Source organism: Scyliorhinus torazame, chromosome 13, assembly GCF_047496885.1.
Source record: "Scyliorhinus torazame isolate Kashiwa2021f chromosome 13, sScyTor2.1, whole genome shotgun sequence".
NCBI classification, from domain to species: Eukaryota; Metazoa; Chordata; class Chondrichthyes; order Carcharhiniformes; family Scyliorhinidae; genus Scyliorhinus; species Scyliorhinus torazame.
Window position 1 is genome coordinate 97,903,304 of NC_092719.1, and position 14,079 is coordinate 97,917,382.

At 48.3% G+C, this 14,079-nt stretch overlaps 1 protein-coding gene across 2 annotated transcripts in view; it reads right to left on the reverse strand.

The window, feature by feature from the left end:
• Positions 1 to 14,079, reverse strand: part of nckipsd (NCK interacting protein with SH3 domain) — a 429,686-nt gene that overhangs the window by 113,290 nt on the left and 302,317 nt on the right. For both annotated transcript variants that reach the window (XM_072471987.1, XM_072471988.1), the window contains one exon: positions 12,964 to 13,134. In XM_072471987.1, coding sequence (XP_072328088.1) covers positions 12,964 to 13,134 — 171 coding nt within the window. The remainder of the gene's footprint in view (positions 1 to 12,963; positions 13,135 to 14,079) is intronic.

The window sequence follows — 14,079 nt, forward strand, 5'->3', positions numbered from 1 at the left end:
CAGGTCACACCTGCCCCGGAAGAGCTCCCAGTGGTCCAGATAACGGAAACCCTTCCTCAGGCTCTTCCGCATACCTCCTGTCTACCCTCACCATCTCCCCCACCAGCCTCTCCCTCTCCCCCCGCTCCGTGGGCCCTAATGGAGATCAGCTCTCCCCTCACCACCGCCTTCAGTGCCTCCCATACCATCCCCACTCGGACCTCCCCGTTGTCGTTGGTCTCCAAGTACCTCTCTATACTTCCTCGGACCCACTCGCTCACCTCCTCACATTGACATTTCTAAAACAACCGCGCAGGTCGATGCACAAAATACCCCCTAAAATAACAAACAATAAACCACGTACCCCACATCTCCCACCCTATCCCCAAGTACCTGTATACTAAGTTCCCTGTCCTTATTTAAAATTACCATGCTTTCTGTTTTCCTCCCACCCCCACTTTTTCCCTTTCCCCCCTTACTGCTGACATTCAGTTTTTGTTAAACAAATCGATGAACGGCTGCCAACTCCGGGCGAATCCCTGTATTGATCCTCTTAGAGCGAACTTGATTTTCTCCAGACTGAGAAACTACCATATCGCTGACCCACACTCCTGATTTCGGGGACTCCGAGTCCCTCCATCTCAGCAAGATCTGTCTCCGGGCCACCAGGGAGGAGAAGGCCAGAATATCGGCCTCCCTCCCCACCTTTGTCCCCGGATCTTCCGACACCCCAAATATTGCTAATTCTGGACTCGGAGTTACCCTACCTTCCAGGACTTTGGACATGATTTCCGCAAATCCCTGCCAGAATTCCCTCCGTTTCGGACATGCCCAAAACATATGAACGTGGTTGGCCAGGCTACCCCCACACCGTCCACATCTGTCCTCCGCCTCCTCGAAGAACCTACTCATTCGGGCTACCGTTATGCGGGCCCTGTGGACTACCTTGAGCTGAATCAAGCTAAGTCTAGCACAGGACGAGGATGCATTTACCCTTTTCAAGGCTTTTTCCCACAGTTCAGTTTCCAGCTCCCCTCCTAGCTCCTCTTCCCACTTCCTCTTCACCTCTCTGATAGGGGCCCCTTCCCACTCTTAACAATTCCCTGTATGTGTCCGAAACCTTCCCACCTCCAACCCCTGTTTTTGACAGCACTTTATCCTGTAGTCCCCTCTGGGAGAGGTGAGGAAAGCTTGTGACCTGTCCCGCACTTGAAGATACCGAAACCTGCTCCCTCCCGGCAAATCAAACTCCTCCTCTAATGTCTCCAAGGTCGGAAAGCCCTCCTGGATGAATAGATCCCCAAACCTCTCAATCCCTGCCCGCTGCCATACCTTAACGCCCCCATCCAGCCCCCTCGGGACAAACCGATGATTGTCACAGATCGGTGACCACACTGACGCCCCCTCCAGTCTCATATGCTGTCTCCATTGCCCCCACACCCTCAGGGCTGCCACCACCACAGGACTTGTGGAGTACCGAGACGGCGGGAACAGCAGGGATGCCCATTATTGGCGGATGGTCAGTAAAGCCTCCAGACTCGTACCTTTGCAGGATGCTGCCTCCACCCTCTCCCTCCCCCACTACCCACTTCCTGACCATCGATATGTTGGCAGCCCAGTAATAGTTAATAAAGCCCGCGGATCCGTTCCGGGAGTGTCCTCTATCTCTCGGGGTTTTACCCGACCATATAAACCTCAATATCGCCGCATTTATACTTCTGAAAAAAGGCTTTGGGACAAAAATCGGGAGACATTGAAAAAAGTAATGCAGTCTCGGAAGGACCGTCATCTTCACCGTCTGGACCCTCCCCGCCAGCGTCAGTGGGAGCATGTCCCATCTACAAAAATCCCTTCTCATTTGATCCACTGCTTTGCCCAAATTTAGCTTTTGAAGCTGCCCCCAATCCTTGGCCACTTGAATCCCCAGATACCTAAAACTCCTCCCAACCACTTTAAAAGGTAGCTCCTTCAGTCTCCTTTCCTGCCCCCGTGCCTGGATCACGAACATCTCGCTCTTTCCCATATTTAACTTGTAGCCTGAAAATCGCCCAAATTCTCCTAATACCTCTATAATTTTGGTCATTCCCCCCACCGGGTCCGTGACATAAAGCAGCAAATCGTCTGCATAGAGAGAGGCGCTGTGCTCCACCCCCCCTCTCACTATGCCCAGCCAGGTATTCAATGCTCTCAGAGCTATTGCTAAGGGTTCTATGGCCATGACAAACAGTAATGGGAAGAGCGGGCATCCCTGCCTTGTCCCCCGACATAGACTAAAGTATTCCGATCGAACTTGGTTAGTTCTTACATTTGCCACCAGGGCCTGGTACAGTAGCCGGATCCACTCCACAAATCCCTGCCCAAACCTGCCTAAAATATCCCATAGATACTTCCACTCCACCCGGTCAAAAGCCTTCTCCGCGCCCATGGTAACTACCACCTCAGCCTTGCGCTCCTCCGCTGGCACCATAATTACATTAAGAAGCCGTCTGATGTTGGACGTCAGGTGCCTGCCCTTTATAAATCCCGCCTGATCCTCCCCAATTATCTCCAGGACACAATTCTCTATTCGAGTGGCCAGGATCTTTGCCAATAATTTGGCATCTACATTCAAGAAGGAGATTGGCCTGCACGATCCACAGCTCTCCGGATCGTTGTCCCGCTTCAGGATGAGAGAAATTGATGCCTGTGATAATGTTGGGGGGAGTGCTCCCAGCTCCTTGGAGTCGTTAAAAGCCTTAACCAGGATTGGACCCAGTAACCCAGAGAACCTCTTTTAAAATTCCACTGGGAACACATCAGGTCCCGGGGCTTTACCCAATTGCATCGCCCTCAGTCCATCTATCACCTCCCCGAGCACAATTGGGGCCCCCAGGGCCTTCACCAGCTCCTCATTTGCCTTCGGGAACTCTAGCCTCCCCAGGAATTGATTCATGTCCTCCTCCCCAACCGGGGGTTCCGACTCATATAGCTGGCTATAAAATTCCCGGAACAATTCACTCACCGCCCCCGGGTCCATCTTCCCCCTCATATCCTTTATTTTCCCTATTTCTCTCACCGCCTCTTGTTTCCTCAGCTTATGTGCCAGCATCCTGCTAGCTTTCTCCCCTTTTACCCTCCTCAGCTGACCCTCCGCATTACCTGTGGAAAGGAGCCCAAACTCCATTTGAAGTCTCTGATGCCCCTTCGGGAAACTCTGAATATCTCCTGTCCACCTGTAAGATTTCTCCTACCAACCTGTCCAGCTCCGACCGCTCAGTTTTATCCCTGTGGGCTCGAATCGAAATACATTCCCCTCTAATGACTGTTTTCAGTGCCTCCCAGACCACCCCAGCTGCAGTCTTTCCCGTGTCATTGATCTTTATGTACCCCCGACTGGCCTCTCTCACTCGCTCACAGATCTCCTCATCCGCTAACAGCCCTGTATCTAGTCTCCACTGTGGGCGCTGGGACTTTCCCGTGTCTGCCCGTAGGTCTATCCAGTGTGGTGCATGATCTGAGACTGCAATTGCTGAGTACTCAGTGTCCCCAACCCCTGCTAACAGTGTTTTATCCAGCACAAAGTAATCTATCCTGGAGTAGGCCTTATGTGCATGGGAGTAGAATGAGTATTCCCTGCTCCTTGGTCTCTCAAATCTCCACGGATCTACCCCTGCCATGCGCTCCATGAACCCCCCCAGTTCCTTTGCCATTGCTGATAGCTTCCCCGACCTCGCACTCCACCAGTCCAGCCTAGAGTCCAGGACGGTATTAAAGTCAACCCCCATGATCAGCCGGTGCGAGTTATTAAGGTCTGGATCTTCCCCAGCAGGTGCTGATAAACGCGACATCATCCCTTTTGGGGCGTATATATTCACCAGCACCACTGCCATTCCCTCTAGACATAATACATCTGCCTCCCGGGTCTGCCTCTATCCTCCCCACCTCGAATGTCACCCTTTTGTTAATCAGGATAGCCACCCCCCTTGTTTTAAAGTCCAGTCCTGAATGAAACACTTGCCCGACCCATCCCTTCTTTAATCTAACTTGATCTCCCAGCTTCAAGTGTGTCTCCTGTAACATAACCACGTCCGCTTTTAACTGTCTCAGACATGCGAACACACAAGCTCTCTTAACCGGCCCGTTCAGTCCACGAACATTCCATGTAACCAGTCTGGTCGGGGGGGCCTTGCCCCCCTTCCCTGTCAATCAGCCATGACCTTTCCTAAGCCAGCTCCTAGCCCGTGTTCCGCACCTCAGTTGATCCGCCCCTCGGCGGCGACCGCCATCTGATCTCCATCTCCAGTCTCCTAACTGTCCCTTACCCATCAGCAGTACCCCCCTCCCGCCCCACCCTTCCCCCCAACGTCGCCTTTCCTCAGCTCTCCCCCCACTTTGTTCCCGTGAACCAGCTATCCAGCTAGCCCAGCATCTCCCACCCTCTGCCGTCAAAAAGCCTGCCGACTGCCAGATTCTATCACACCCAACAATAACACGAGCACTCAGCACAGTAACAACAATCCCAAAAAGTAAACACACCATCCCCCAACGAGCAGGCAATGAGGCAAACCCCTCCCCCTTTAACCGATTCTTATCAGTCCCATCACCTTCAAACAGAATCAAACACAATAGAAGCTTCAAGCAGCTTAAGCAAAATTATGCACGCAAGAATCAACCATCTTTCTGACAGAAAATAAAACCCCCATCGCAACTTAAAAGTTCTTTCCTCTGTAATCCAGTACATAAAGCAATAAATCAAAATCAAATTACACGAGAGAAAAGAAAAAAGGAAAACACCAAAACCTTTTTCTTCCTGAACATCGCAACTTAACTCACAGAATTAGAAGACTGAAATATTAAACACAAAACAAAACACAGAACCATTTTTCTCTCTTCACCACCACTTTAGCCCTTCCCCCAAACTCAGTCCACCACAGTTTTGAGTTTAAAAGTCGTTAAACCAGATTGCCAGATTCTATCCCTCCCCTTTGACCGATTCTCATCAGTCCCATCACCTTCAAACAGAATCAACCACAATAGAAGCTTCAAGCAGCTTAAGCAAAATTATGCATGCAAGAATCAACCATCTTTCTTACAGAAAATAAAACAGCCCGTCGCATCTTAAAAGTTCTTTCCTCTGTAATCCACTACATAAAGCAATAAATCAAAATCAAATTACACAAGAGAGAAAAGAAAAAAAATTAAAACACCAAAACACTTTTCTTCTCGAACATCGCAACTTAACTCACAGAATTAAAAGACTGAAATTTTAAACAAGACAAAACAAAACACAGAACCATTTTTCTCTCCTCCCCCTCACTTTATCCCTTCCCTCAAACTCAGCCCACCACAGTTAGAATTTAAGAGCCCTTAATTTAAGAGGCCTTAAGCCAGATTATTGTCTTTCATAAAAGTAGCCACCTCTTCTGGAGAATTAATGTACAGCTCCCGGTTCTTGTAGGTCACCCAAAGACGAGCCGGGTCTCCCAGTCCAAATGTAATGTCTTTCGCAAACAGGGCCGCCTTAACTTTGTTGAAACTTGCTCTCATCTTTGCGAGTTCTGGTCCCTAGTCTTGGTACACCCGGATCTCTGATTCTTCCCACATGTACCGTTTTGTCTGCCTGGCCCACTTCATGATACGCTCCTTGTCGAAGAATCGGTGTAGCCTCACCACCATGGCCCTCGGGGCTCACGACCCTGGGGCTTACGTACAAGCACCCTATGTGCCCGGTCCACCTCCAGCGGCTTGTCAAACACATCGGCCCCGACCATCTCCTGCAACATCTTCCCCACATATGCTCCCGCATTTGATCCCTCCTTTCACTCTGGCAGCCCGATGATTCGGATATTTTGCCTGCAAGACCGGTTCTCCAAGTCTTCTACTTTATCTAGCAGTCGTTTCTGGCTGTCCTGTAGTGTGCTAATTTCCAAAGCCATTGCAGTGGACTCCTCTTCTCGTTCAGTCGCCAGCTCCTGCAACTTTAGAATCTTCTGTCCCTGGGTCGTCATTTTCTCCACCCGGTCAACCACCTTCTTAATCGAGGCTATCGCCTGGGCCATGTCATCTGCACACTCCTTACGGTGCTGGGCGAACTTCTCATCCAGGTACTCGACCCATTGCTCCATCGACCAGTGAGCTGGTGTGGACACGCTTTGTCTCGTTACCATTGAGCTCAATGGCCTCTGAGCCTTGCTTTCACTCATCTTTTGGTTTCTCCTTTGTCGACTCTTATTTGGACACGATTCCATAAATTGAGGGTCACCTTTCCCTCTCCCTTCGATCAACTTATGTTGAGAAATTTTCTGAAAACTCCGGCTTAAACACCATTAAAAAAACCACTAAGGGCGAGAGCTGCTGAATGTGCGACCGCTTACTCCATGGCCACCACCGGAAGTTCTCCATGCTACTCCTTAGACTATACCCAGAATTCCCTCAGCGTCTGACTTAAATACAGAGAAGTGGTGGCGCCCTCTATTGCTTGATTTACACTGAGATGTAATAATTAACCCTTCACTAACTTGTCTATCTACATATCATTACAGGTAAGATGACACATGGAATACTGTGTACAGTTCTGGTCACCCTATTATAGGAAGAGTGTTATTAAACTAGAAAGAGTGCAGAAGAGAATTACCAGGATGCTACAGGGACTTGCTGGTTTGAGTTATCAGGAAAGGCTGGATAGACTGGGACTTTTTTCCCTGGAGCGTAGGAGGCTTAGGGGTGATCTTATAGAGATCTATAAAATAATGAGGGGCATAGATAATCAGCATATTTTCCCAAAGGTAGGGGTGTCTAAAACTAGAGGGGATAGGTTTAAGGTGAGGGGGGAGAGATACAAAAGGGTCCAGAGGAGCAGTTTTTTTTCACACAGAGGGTGGTGCGTGTCTGGAACGAGCTGCCAGAGGTAGTAGTAGAGGCGGGTACAATTTTTTCTTTTAAAAAGCATTTAGACAGTTATATGGGAAAGCTGGGTATCGAGGGATATGGGCCAAATGTGGGCAATTGGGACTAGCTTAGTGATAAAAACTGGGCGGCATGGACAAGTAGGGCCGAAGGGCCTGTTTTCATGCTGTAAACATCAATGACTATAACTGTTGCTTTACCTGCTGAAAAGCGGTTTCTTGCGCCTGACCCCAAACCCAGACGTGATTCTTCAACAGAAGATGTAATGGGGCCAATGTGGTTGCCAGATTGGAGAGAAACTTCCCGTAGTAATTTACGAGGCTGAGAAAAGAACGAAGGCCTGAAGCGTCCATTGGGACAGGGGCCTGTTGGATTGCGCACACCTTCTCCGCCTCGGGGTGCCAACCTTTGTGGTCCACCCAATACCCAAAAACCGGAAAAACGCACTTTGTGCGTCATAAACGGACTCCAACCTCCGAGAACCACTGTAGCACAGTGTTTAAATTGTCTAAATGCTCTTGCTCTGAATCGCTCTACTCAAGACGCTGTCTAACAGCGACACGTGGCAGCTTTTGCAAGTTGTTCTCCATTACGTATAGTTCAACAATAGTTGAACAGGACACATCAAAAGGCAATCGTGTGTACTCACACAGGCCACTGTGTGCATTAATAGTAACACAGGGTCGGGAGACAGGGTCCAATTCCAGCAGAAAATAAGTGTGACTCGTCGAGCTGAGTGAAAGAGAGTTTACCCGCGGGTTTCTCAAAGAGATCCTCTATGTGGGGCATAGCCAGAAAGCCTTGTTTACCGTTAATTTCTCGGCCTGTACAAGTGGACTGTCATCTGGCTTCATTACCAGTTGCCAAAACAAATGGGCCTGATAATACTCAGTGAGCTCCGTTTCCAATTTATCCAGCAAGTCATAAGGAACTGGGCGCACCCTGAAATACGGAGGCATGGCTTCTGGGTCAACCTGAATGCGGGCTATGGCCCCTTTTATCTTCCCAAAATCAGGCTGGAATTCTTCTGGGTGTCTTCTTGGTACCTCAGTCAAACCAACCATAACCCATCTGAAGAATGTGCTGCCATTGCAGCTGCAAATGGCACAACTAGTCCCGACCCAGCAGGCTGGGTCCGTGGCCTTGCACAGTGATCAGGAGGTGCCCCGACAGGCATCCAAAAATGACAGGGGTCATCACAGTCCCAGCAATGTCTAGCAGTTTCCCCATATAGGTGGAAACCTGGCCTGTGTGTCAGTCAAATCAAGGGTTTGAATTCCCCTCTTGATGCGGTCAAACATCTTCTGTCCAACCACAGAGACTGCTGCACTGGTGCTCAACTCCATTTTAAGTGGGTGTCCATTCACCTGTATCGTCACCTTAATGGGTGTCACTCGGGGGTCTGCCAAGCAGGCAGTCGCTCTCCATCCTCTTATCCTTGGTTCATCCAAATGGAAAATACAGGCCGAGGGCTGGTCTGTGCTACTACCCGGGTGACTTGTCCTCTGATGTGTTCATGCCACGCCGGGCGGTCAGCACCTACAGGTCCTACAATTACCGGACTCCTCATCCAAGGGAGAAGGCTCTCTTCAGGAAGGAACCTGCGACGGCCCCTACGGTGCCATGTCCAAGGCATGACGGGTGTAGGGGAAGGTGCTTCCAGAAGGGGCACACCCCAGAGCATTCACCACCTCCGTTCCCTGCAACCCTTGCACTACCCATTCTGCACTTTCTCAGAAAAACATTTCCGAATACAATCTCTCTCTAAATATTGGAAAGACCAAGGAACTGATCATCGATTTCAGGAAGCGTAGCATGACACACACTCCCATCTGCATCAATGGCTCCGAAGTCGATAGCTTTAGGTTCCGGGGGTCACTGTCACCAACAGTCTGTCCTGGTCCACTCACGTTGATGCAACAGTCAAGTAAACCCAACAACATCTCTACTTCCTAAGGAAGCTAACAAAATTTGGCATGTCTGCATCGACTCTCACAAACTTCTACAGATGTGCGATAAAGAGCATCCTATCAGGCTGTATCACAGCTTTATGGCAACTGCTCGGTCCAAGATCGCAAGAAGCTGCAGAGTGTGGTGAACTCAGCCCAACGCATCACACAAGCTTGCCACCCTCACATTGATTCTGTATACACCTCTCGCTGGCTCAGGAAGGCAGACAGCATTATCAGAGACCCCTCTCACCCAGGCATTGCTTTCTTCCAGACCTTCCATCAGGCTGAAGGTATCTGAAAATCCACACATCCAGACATTGGAACAGCGTCTTCCCCACAGCTACAAGACTGCTCAACGACTCCCCCTCGGACTGATCTGTTCCCTGTAAGAACACTATTCACGATGCCCTCTGCTGTTCTTGCTCATGTATTTACTTTGTTTGGCTCCTTGTTCCGCAGTGCAACCGATCACTGGTTGTCGATGTACCATTTGTCAATGTTCTCTGTTGATCATTCTTTTTTTCTCTTATGTACGTACTGTGCACATTCCCTCGGCCACAGAAAAATACTTTTCACTGTACTTCCGTACATGTGACAATAAATCAAATCAATCAATCAATCATTATCTGGATGGCATGTTAAAATGTCAAGGTCAGCTCGACTAACAGTTTCCTCTGGGGGGCTGCGTTGTTGATGCCACAAACCAACCGGCCTCATAACATCTCTGACAAGGGGGCACCATATTTACAGTACTCTATAATCCTGCGTAGCCTGGATAAGAACTCGGTAATGAATTCCCCAGGAGTCCTCCCTGTGGTGTTAAATCGGTAACGTTGGAGTATCACAGATGGGTTGGGTTGAAATGTCATCCCACCAAAGTCACAAGCTCATCAAACGTTTTTGTCTCAGGTGCGGCTGGGGAACGCAAGACTTCTTCTCACCCCAAATATATGTGCGCCACAGGCGATTAGCGAGATGCCTACTTGCCAGTCATTTTCAGTGATGTTATTTGCCCCAAAGTCACGCATCCTCTGTGCGCACTGGTTCCAATCCTCCAGCGCAGCATTAAATACATCTAAATGTCTGAAGAGAGGCATGGTGCAACAGAAAAAAAACTTCCAACCTGTACACAACAGAAGCTCAGGGAGGTGGCTTCAGAAGTGTAGACAACTATCCAATGTTAACCCTCATTGCCAGTTTTGAGGGCGCCATGCAGAGTCCAGCACGAGTTTGTTCAGTCAAACAGAAAGTAACTTTTATTTATAACAATATTTACACAGCACCAGCAATTCACTACTGGTTGTCTTTCTCGCTCTAGGCGATACCATACTGGCCGGCTCTATTTATGCAGCTTAAAGGCTAACGATTGCCCTGCCCCTTATCAGGGGAGCTCGTATTCCCCAAGATTCTAAGGGTAGCCAATTGGCCCCAGCCAATAGGATCGGGGCAGGTTACAACAAAAAGTCTAATAATGACTATTGTCAATGTCGATTGTTATAAAAACCCATCTGGTTCACTAATGTCCTTTAGGGAAGAGAATCTGCCATCAAGTTTCAGTCGGGGATTACTTTGGGAATAGTGATCACAATTCCCTAAGTTTTAGAATACTCATGGACAAAGACGAGAGTGGTCCTAAAGGAAGAGTGCTAAATTGGGGGAAGGCCAACTATACCAAAATTCGGCAGGAGCTGGGAAATGGGGATTGGGAGCAGCTGTTTGAAGGTAAATCCACATTTGATATGTGGGAGGCTTTTAAAGAGAGGTTGATTAGAATGCAGGACAGACATGTCCCTGTGAAATGGCAAGATTAGGGAACCATGGATGACAGGTGAAATTGTGAGACTAGCTAAGAGGAAAAAGGAAGCATACATAAGATCTAGGCGACTGAAGATAGACGAAGCTTTGGAAGAATATCGGGAATGTAGGGCCAATCTGAAACGAGGAATCAAGAGGGCTAAAAGGGGTCATGAAATACCTTTAGCAAACAGGGTTAAGGAAAATCCCAAAGCCTTTTATTCATATATAAGGAGCAAGAGGGTAACTAGAGAAAATGTTGGCCCACTCATGGACAAAGGAGGAGTCATGCGTGGAGTCAGAGAAGATGGGTGAGATTCTTAACGAGTACTTTCACCGAAGAGAGGGACATGACGGATATTGAGGTTAGGGATAGATGTTTGATTACTCTAGGTCAAGTCGGCATAAGGAGGGAGGATGTGTTGGGTATTCTAAAAGGCATTAAGGTGGACAAGTCCCCAGGTCCGGATGGTATCTATCCCAGGTTACTGAGGGAAATGAGAGAGGAAATAGCTGGGGCCTTAACAGATATCTTTGCAGCATCCTTGAACATGGGTGAGGTACCGGAGGACTGGAGAATTGCTAATGTTGTCCCCTTGTTTAAGAAGGGTAACAGGGATAATCCAGGTAATTATAGACCGGTGAGCATGACTTCAGTGGTAGGGAAGCTGCTGGAGAAGATACTGAGGGATAGAATCTATTCCCATTTGGAAGAAAATGGGCTTATCAGTGATAGGCAACATGGTTTTGTGCAGGGAAGGTCATGTCTTACCAACTTAATAGAATTCTTTGAGGAAGTGACAAAGTTGATTGATGAGGGAAGGGCTGTAGATGTCATATTCATGGACTTCAGTAAGGCATTTGATAAGGTTCCCCATGGTAGGCTGATGGAGAAAGTGAAGTCTCATGAGGTCCAGGGTGTACTAGCTAGATGGATAAAGAACTGGCTGGGCAACAGGAGACAGAGAGTAGTAGTGGAAGGGAGTTTCTCAAAATGGAAAACTGTGACCAGTGGTGTAGAAAGAAGCTTTTTCCCCAGAGTGGGGGACTCAATTACTAGGGGTCTACGAGTTCAAGGTGAGAGGGGAAAAGTTTAAGGCAGATATGCGTGGAAAGTTCTTTACGCAGAGGGTGGTGGGTGCCTGGAACGCTTTGCCAGCGGAGGTGGTAGAGGTGGGCATGATAGCGTCATTTAAGATGTATCTAGACAGATACATGAATGGGCAGGGGGCAGAGGGATACAGATCCTTAGAAAATAGGCGACAGTTTTAGATAGAGGATCTGGATCGGCGCAGGCTTGGAGGGCCAAAGGGCCTGTTCCTGTGCTGCAATTTTTCTTTGTTCTTTTTTTTTTTTAACCTGGTCTGGCCTACATGTGACTCCAGACCCACAGCAATGTTGGTGACTCTTAACTCCAGAAAATATCAACCCAATTTGCTCAGCCTCTCATCATAGGGCAACCCTCTGATCCCAGGAACCAACTGGGTCAACCTTCGCTCTAACCACCTCCAATGAAAGTATTTCCTTCCTTAAATATGGAAACCAAAACTGCTCCGTTTTCCAGATGTGGTCTCACCAAAGCCCCGTGCGATTGCCCTCTGAAATGGTAGAGCAAGACACTCAGCTCAAGGGCAATTAGGTGAACAATCAATGCCCGCATCCCAACACCCACATTCCATGAATGAATTAAAGAAAACATGAGAGCTTCCGGAAAATCTGTGCACAAATTGGTCCCTTGAAGTTAGTATGTGCGGGGAGACTGCACAAATTAGTTGAAACGATCCCCCTCACAAATTGCCCACACACTACAAATAAAGTTGGAGGACAGCTTGCTCCCAGTACAGACATACCTTCTACACTACACAAGATGGTGATAGGTTACAAGGATGGCCTGCGACACTATACCAGCATGACAGCTCTTGACTCTGCTCCATCATTCAACAAGATCACGGCTGATCTGATTGAGGCCTGAACTCCATTTTCCGGTCTGTCTCCCAGAGCCCTCAACCCCCTTGTCTATTAAAAACCTGTCTGTTTCAGCCTTGAAAATATATACAAAGACCCAGCTTCCACTGTTCCCCAGGTTATGAAAGTCCGAACATTAACAACCGTCGAAGGAAGACATTTTTAATATCCATTTTAAATGGGTGACCACTCATGCTGAAACTCAATCAGAAGGGGATCATTGCCAGTGATGGGGTGTAGTGGGCCGGGGTACCTCTGGGCTGAATTCTTCATCTTGTGAACCAAGGTTGTTTCCTCAGATATCTATGCCACAACACTCTTGAAGTGTTTAACAGTGAACCCATTGGAAAAGGTTTGTAACATGCAGCATTTCTTCTTTGCTACTCACCAGAATACCAAGCAGCTCCTCCAAGTAGCAGGAAATAATGCTCTCGTCCTCATGTAATGCCCAGCTCCTCTGCTGAGAGTCATTTTTATGTCTTGCTAGATCAGCAAAGATTACTTCCAGCCTCTGCTCATCCTGACACACCTGTCCCCTGGGCAAGGCTGAACTGAGGTCCTGTGAAAAAGAAATATTGCTGTTTATAGAACATAGAACAGTACAGCACAGAACAGGCCCTTCGGCCCTCGATGTTGTGCCAAGCATTGTACGAAACCAAGATCAAGCTATCTCACTCCCTATCATTCTGATGTGCTCCATGTGCCTATCCAATAACCGCTTCAAAGTTCCTAAAGTGTCCGACTCCACTATCACAGCAGGCAGTCCATTCCACACCCTAACCACTCTCTGAGTAAAGAACCTACATCGGACATCCCTCCTATATCTCCCACCCTGAACCTTATAGTTATGCCCCCTTGTAACAGCTAAATCCACCCGAGGAAATAGTCTCTGAACGTCCACTCTATCTATCCACCTCATCATATTATAAACCTCTATTAAGTTGCCTCTCATCCTCCTCCGCTCCAAAGAGAAAAGCCCTAGCTCCCTCAACCTTTCCTCATAAGACCCATCCTGCAAACCAGGCAGCATCCTGGTAAATCTCCTTTGCACCCTTTCAAATGCTACCACATCCTTCCTATTTTGAGGTGACCAGAACTGCACACAATACTCCAAATGTGGTCTCACCAGAGTCATGTATAGTTGCAGCATAACCCTGCGGCTCTTAAACTCAAGCCCCCTGTCAATAAACGCTAACACACTATAAGCCTTCTTCACGGCTCTATCCACTTGAGTGGCAACCTCCAGAGATCTGTGGACATGAACCCCAAGATCTCTCTGCTGCTCCACATTCCTCAGAACCCTGCCGTTGACCCTGTAATCCGCATTCAAATTTTTTCTACTAAAATGAATCACCTCGCACTTATCAGGGTTAAACTTCATCTGCCATTTTTCAGCCCAGCTCTGCATCCTATCAATGTCTCTTTGCAGCCTACAACAGCCCTCCACCTCATTCACTACTCCACCAATCTTGATGTCATCAGCAGATTTACTGACCCACCCTTC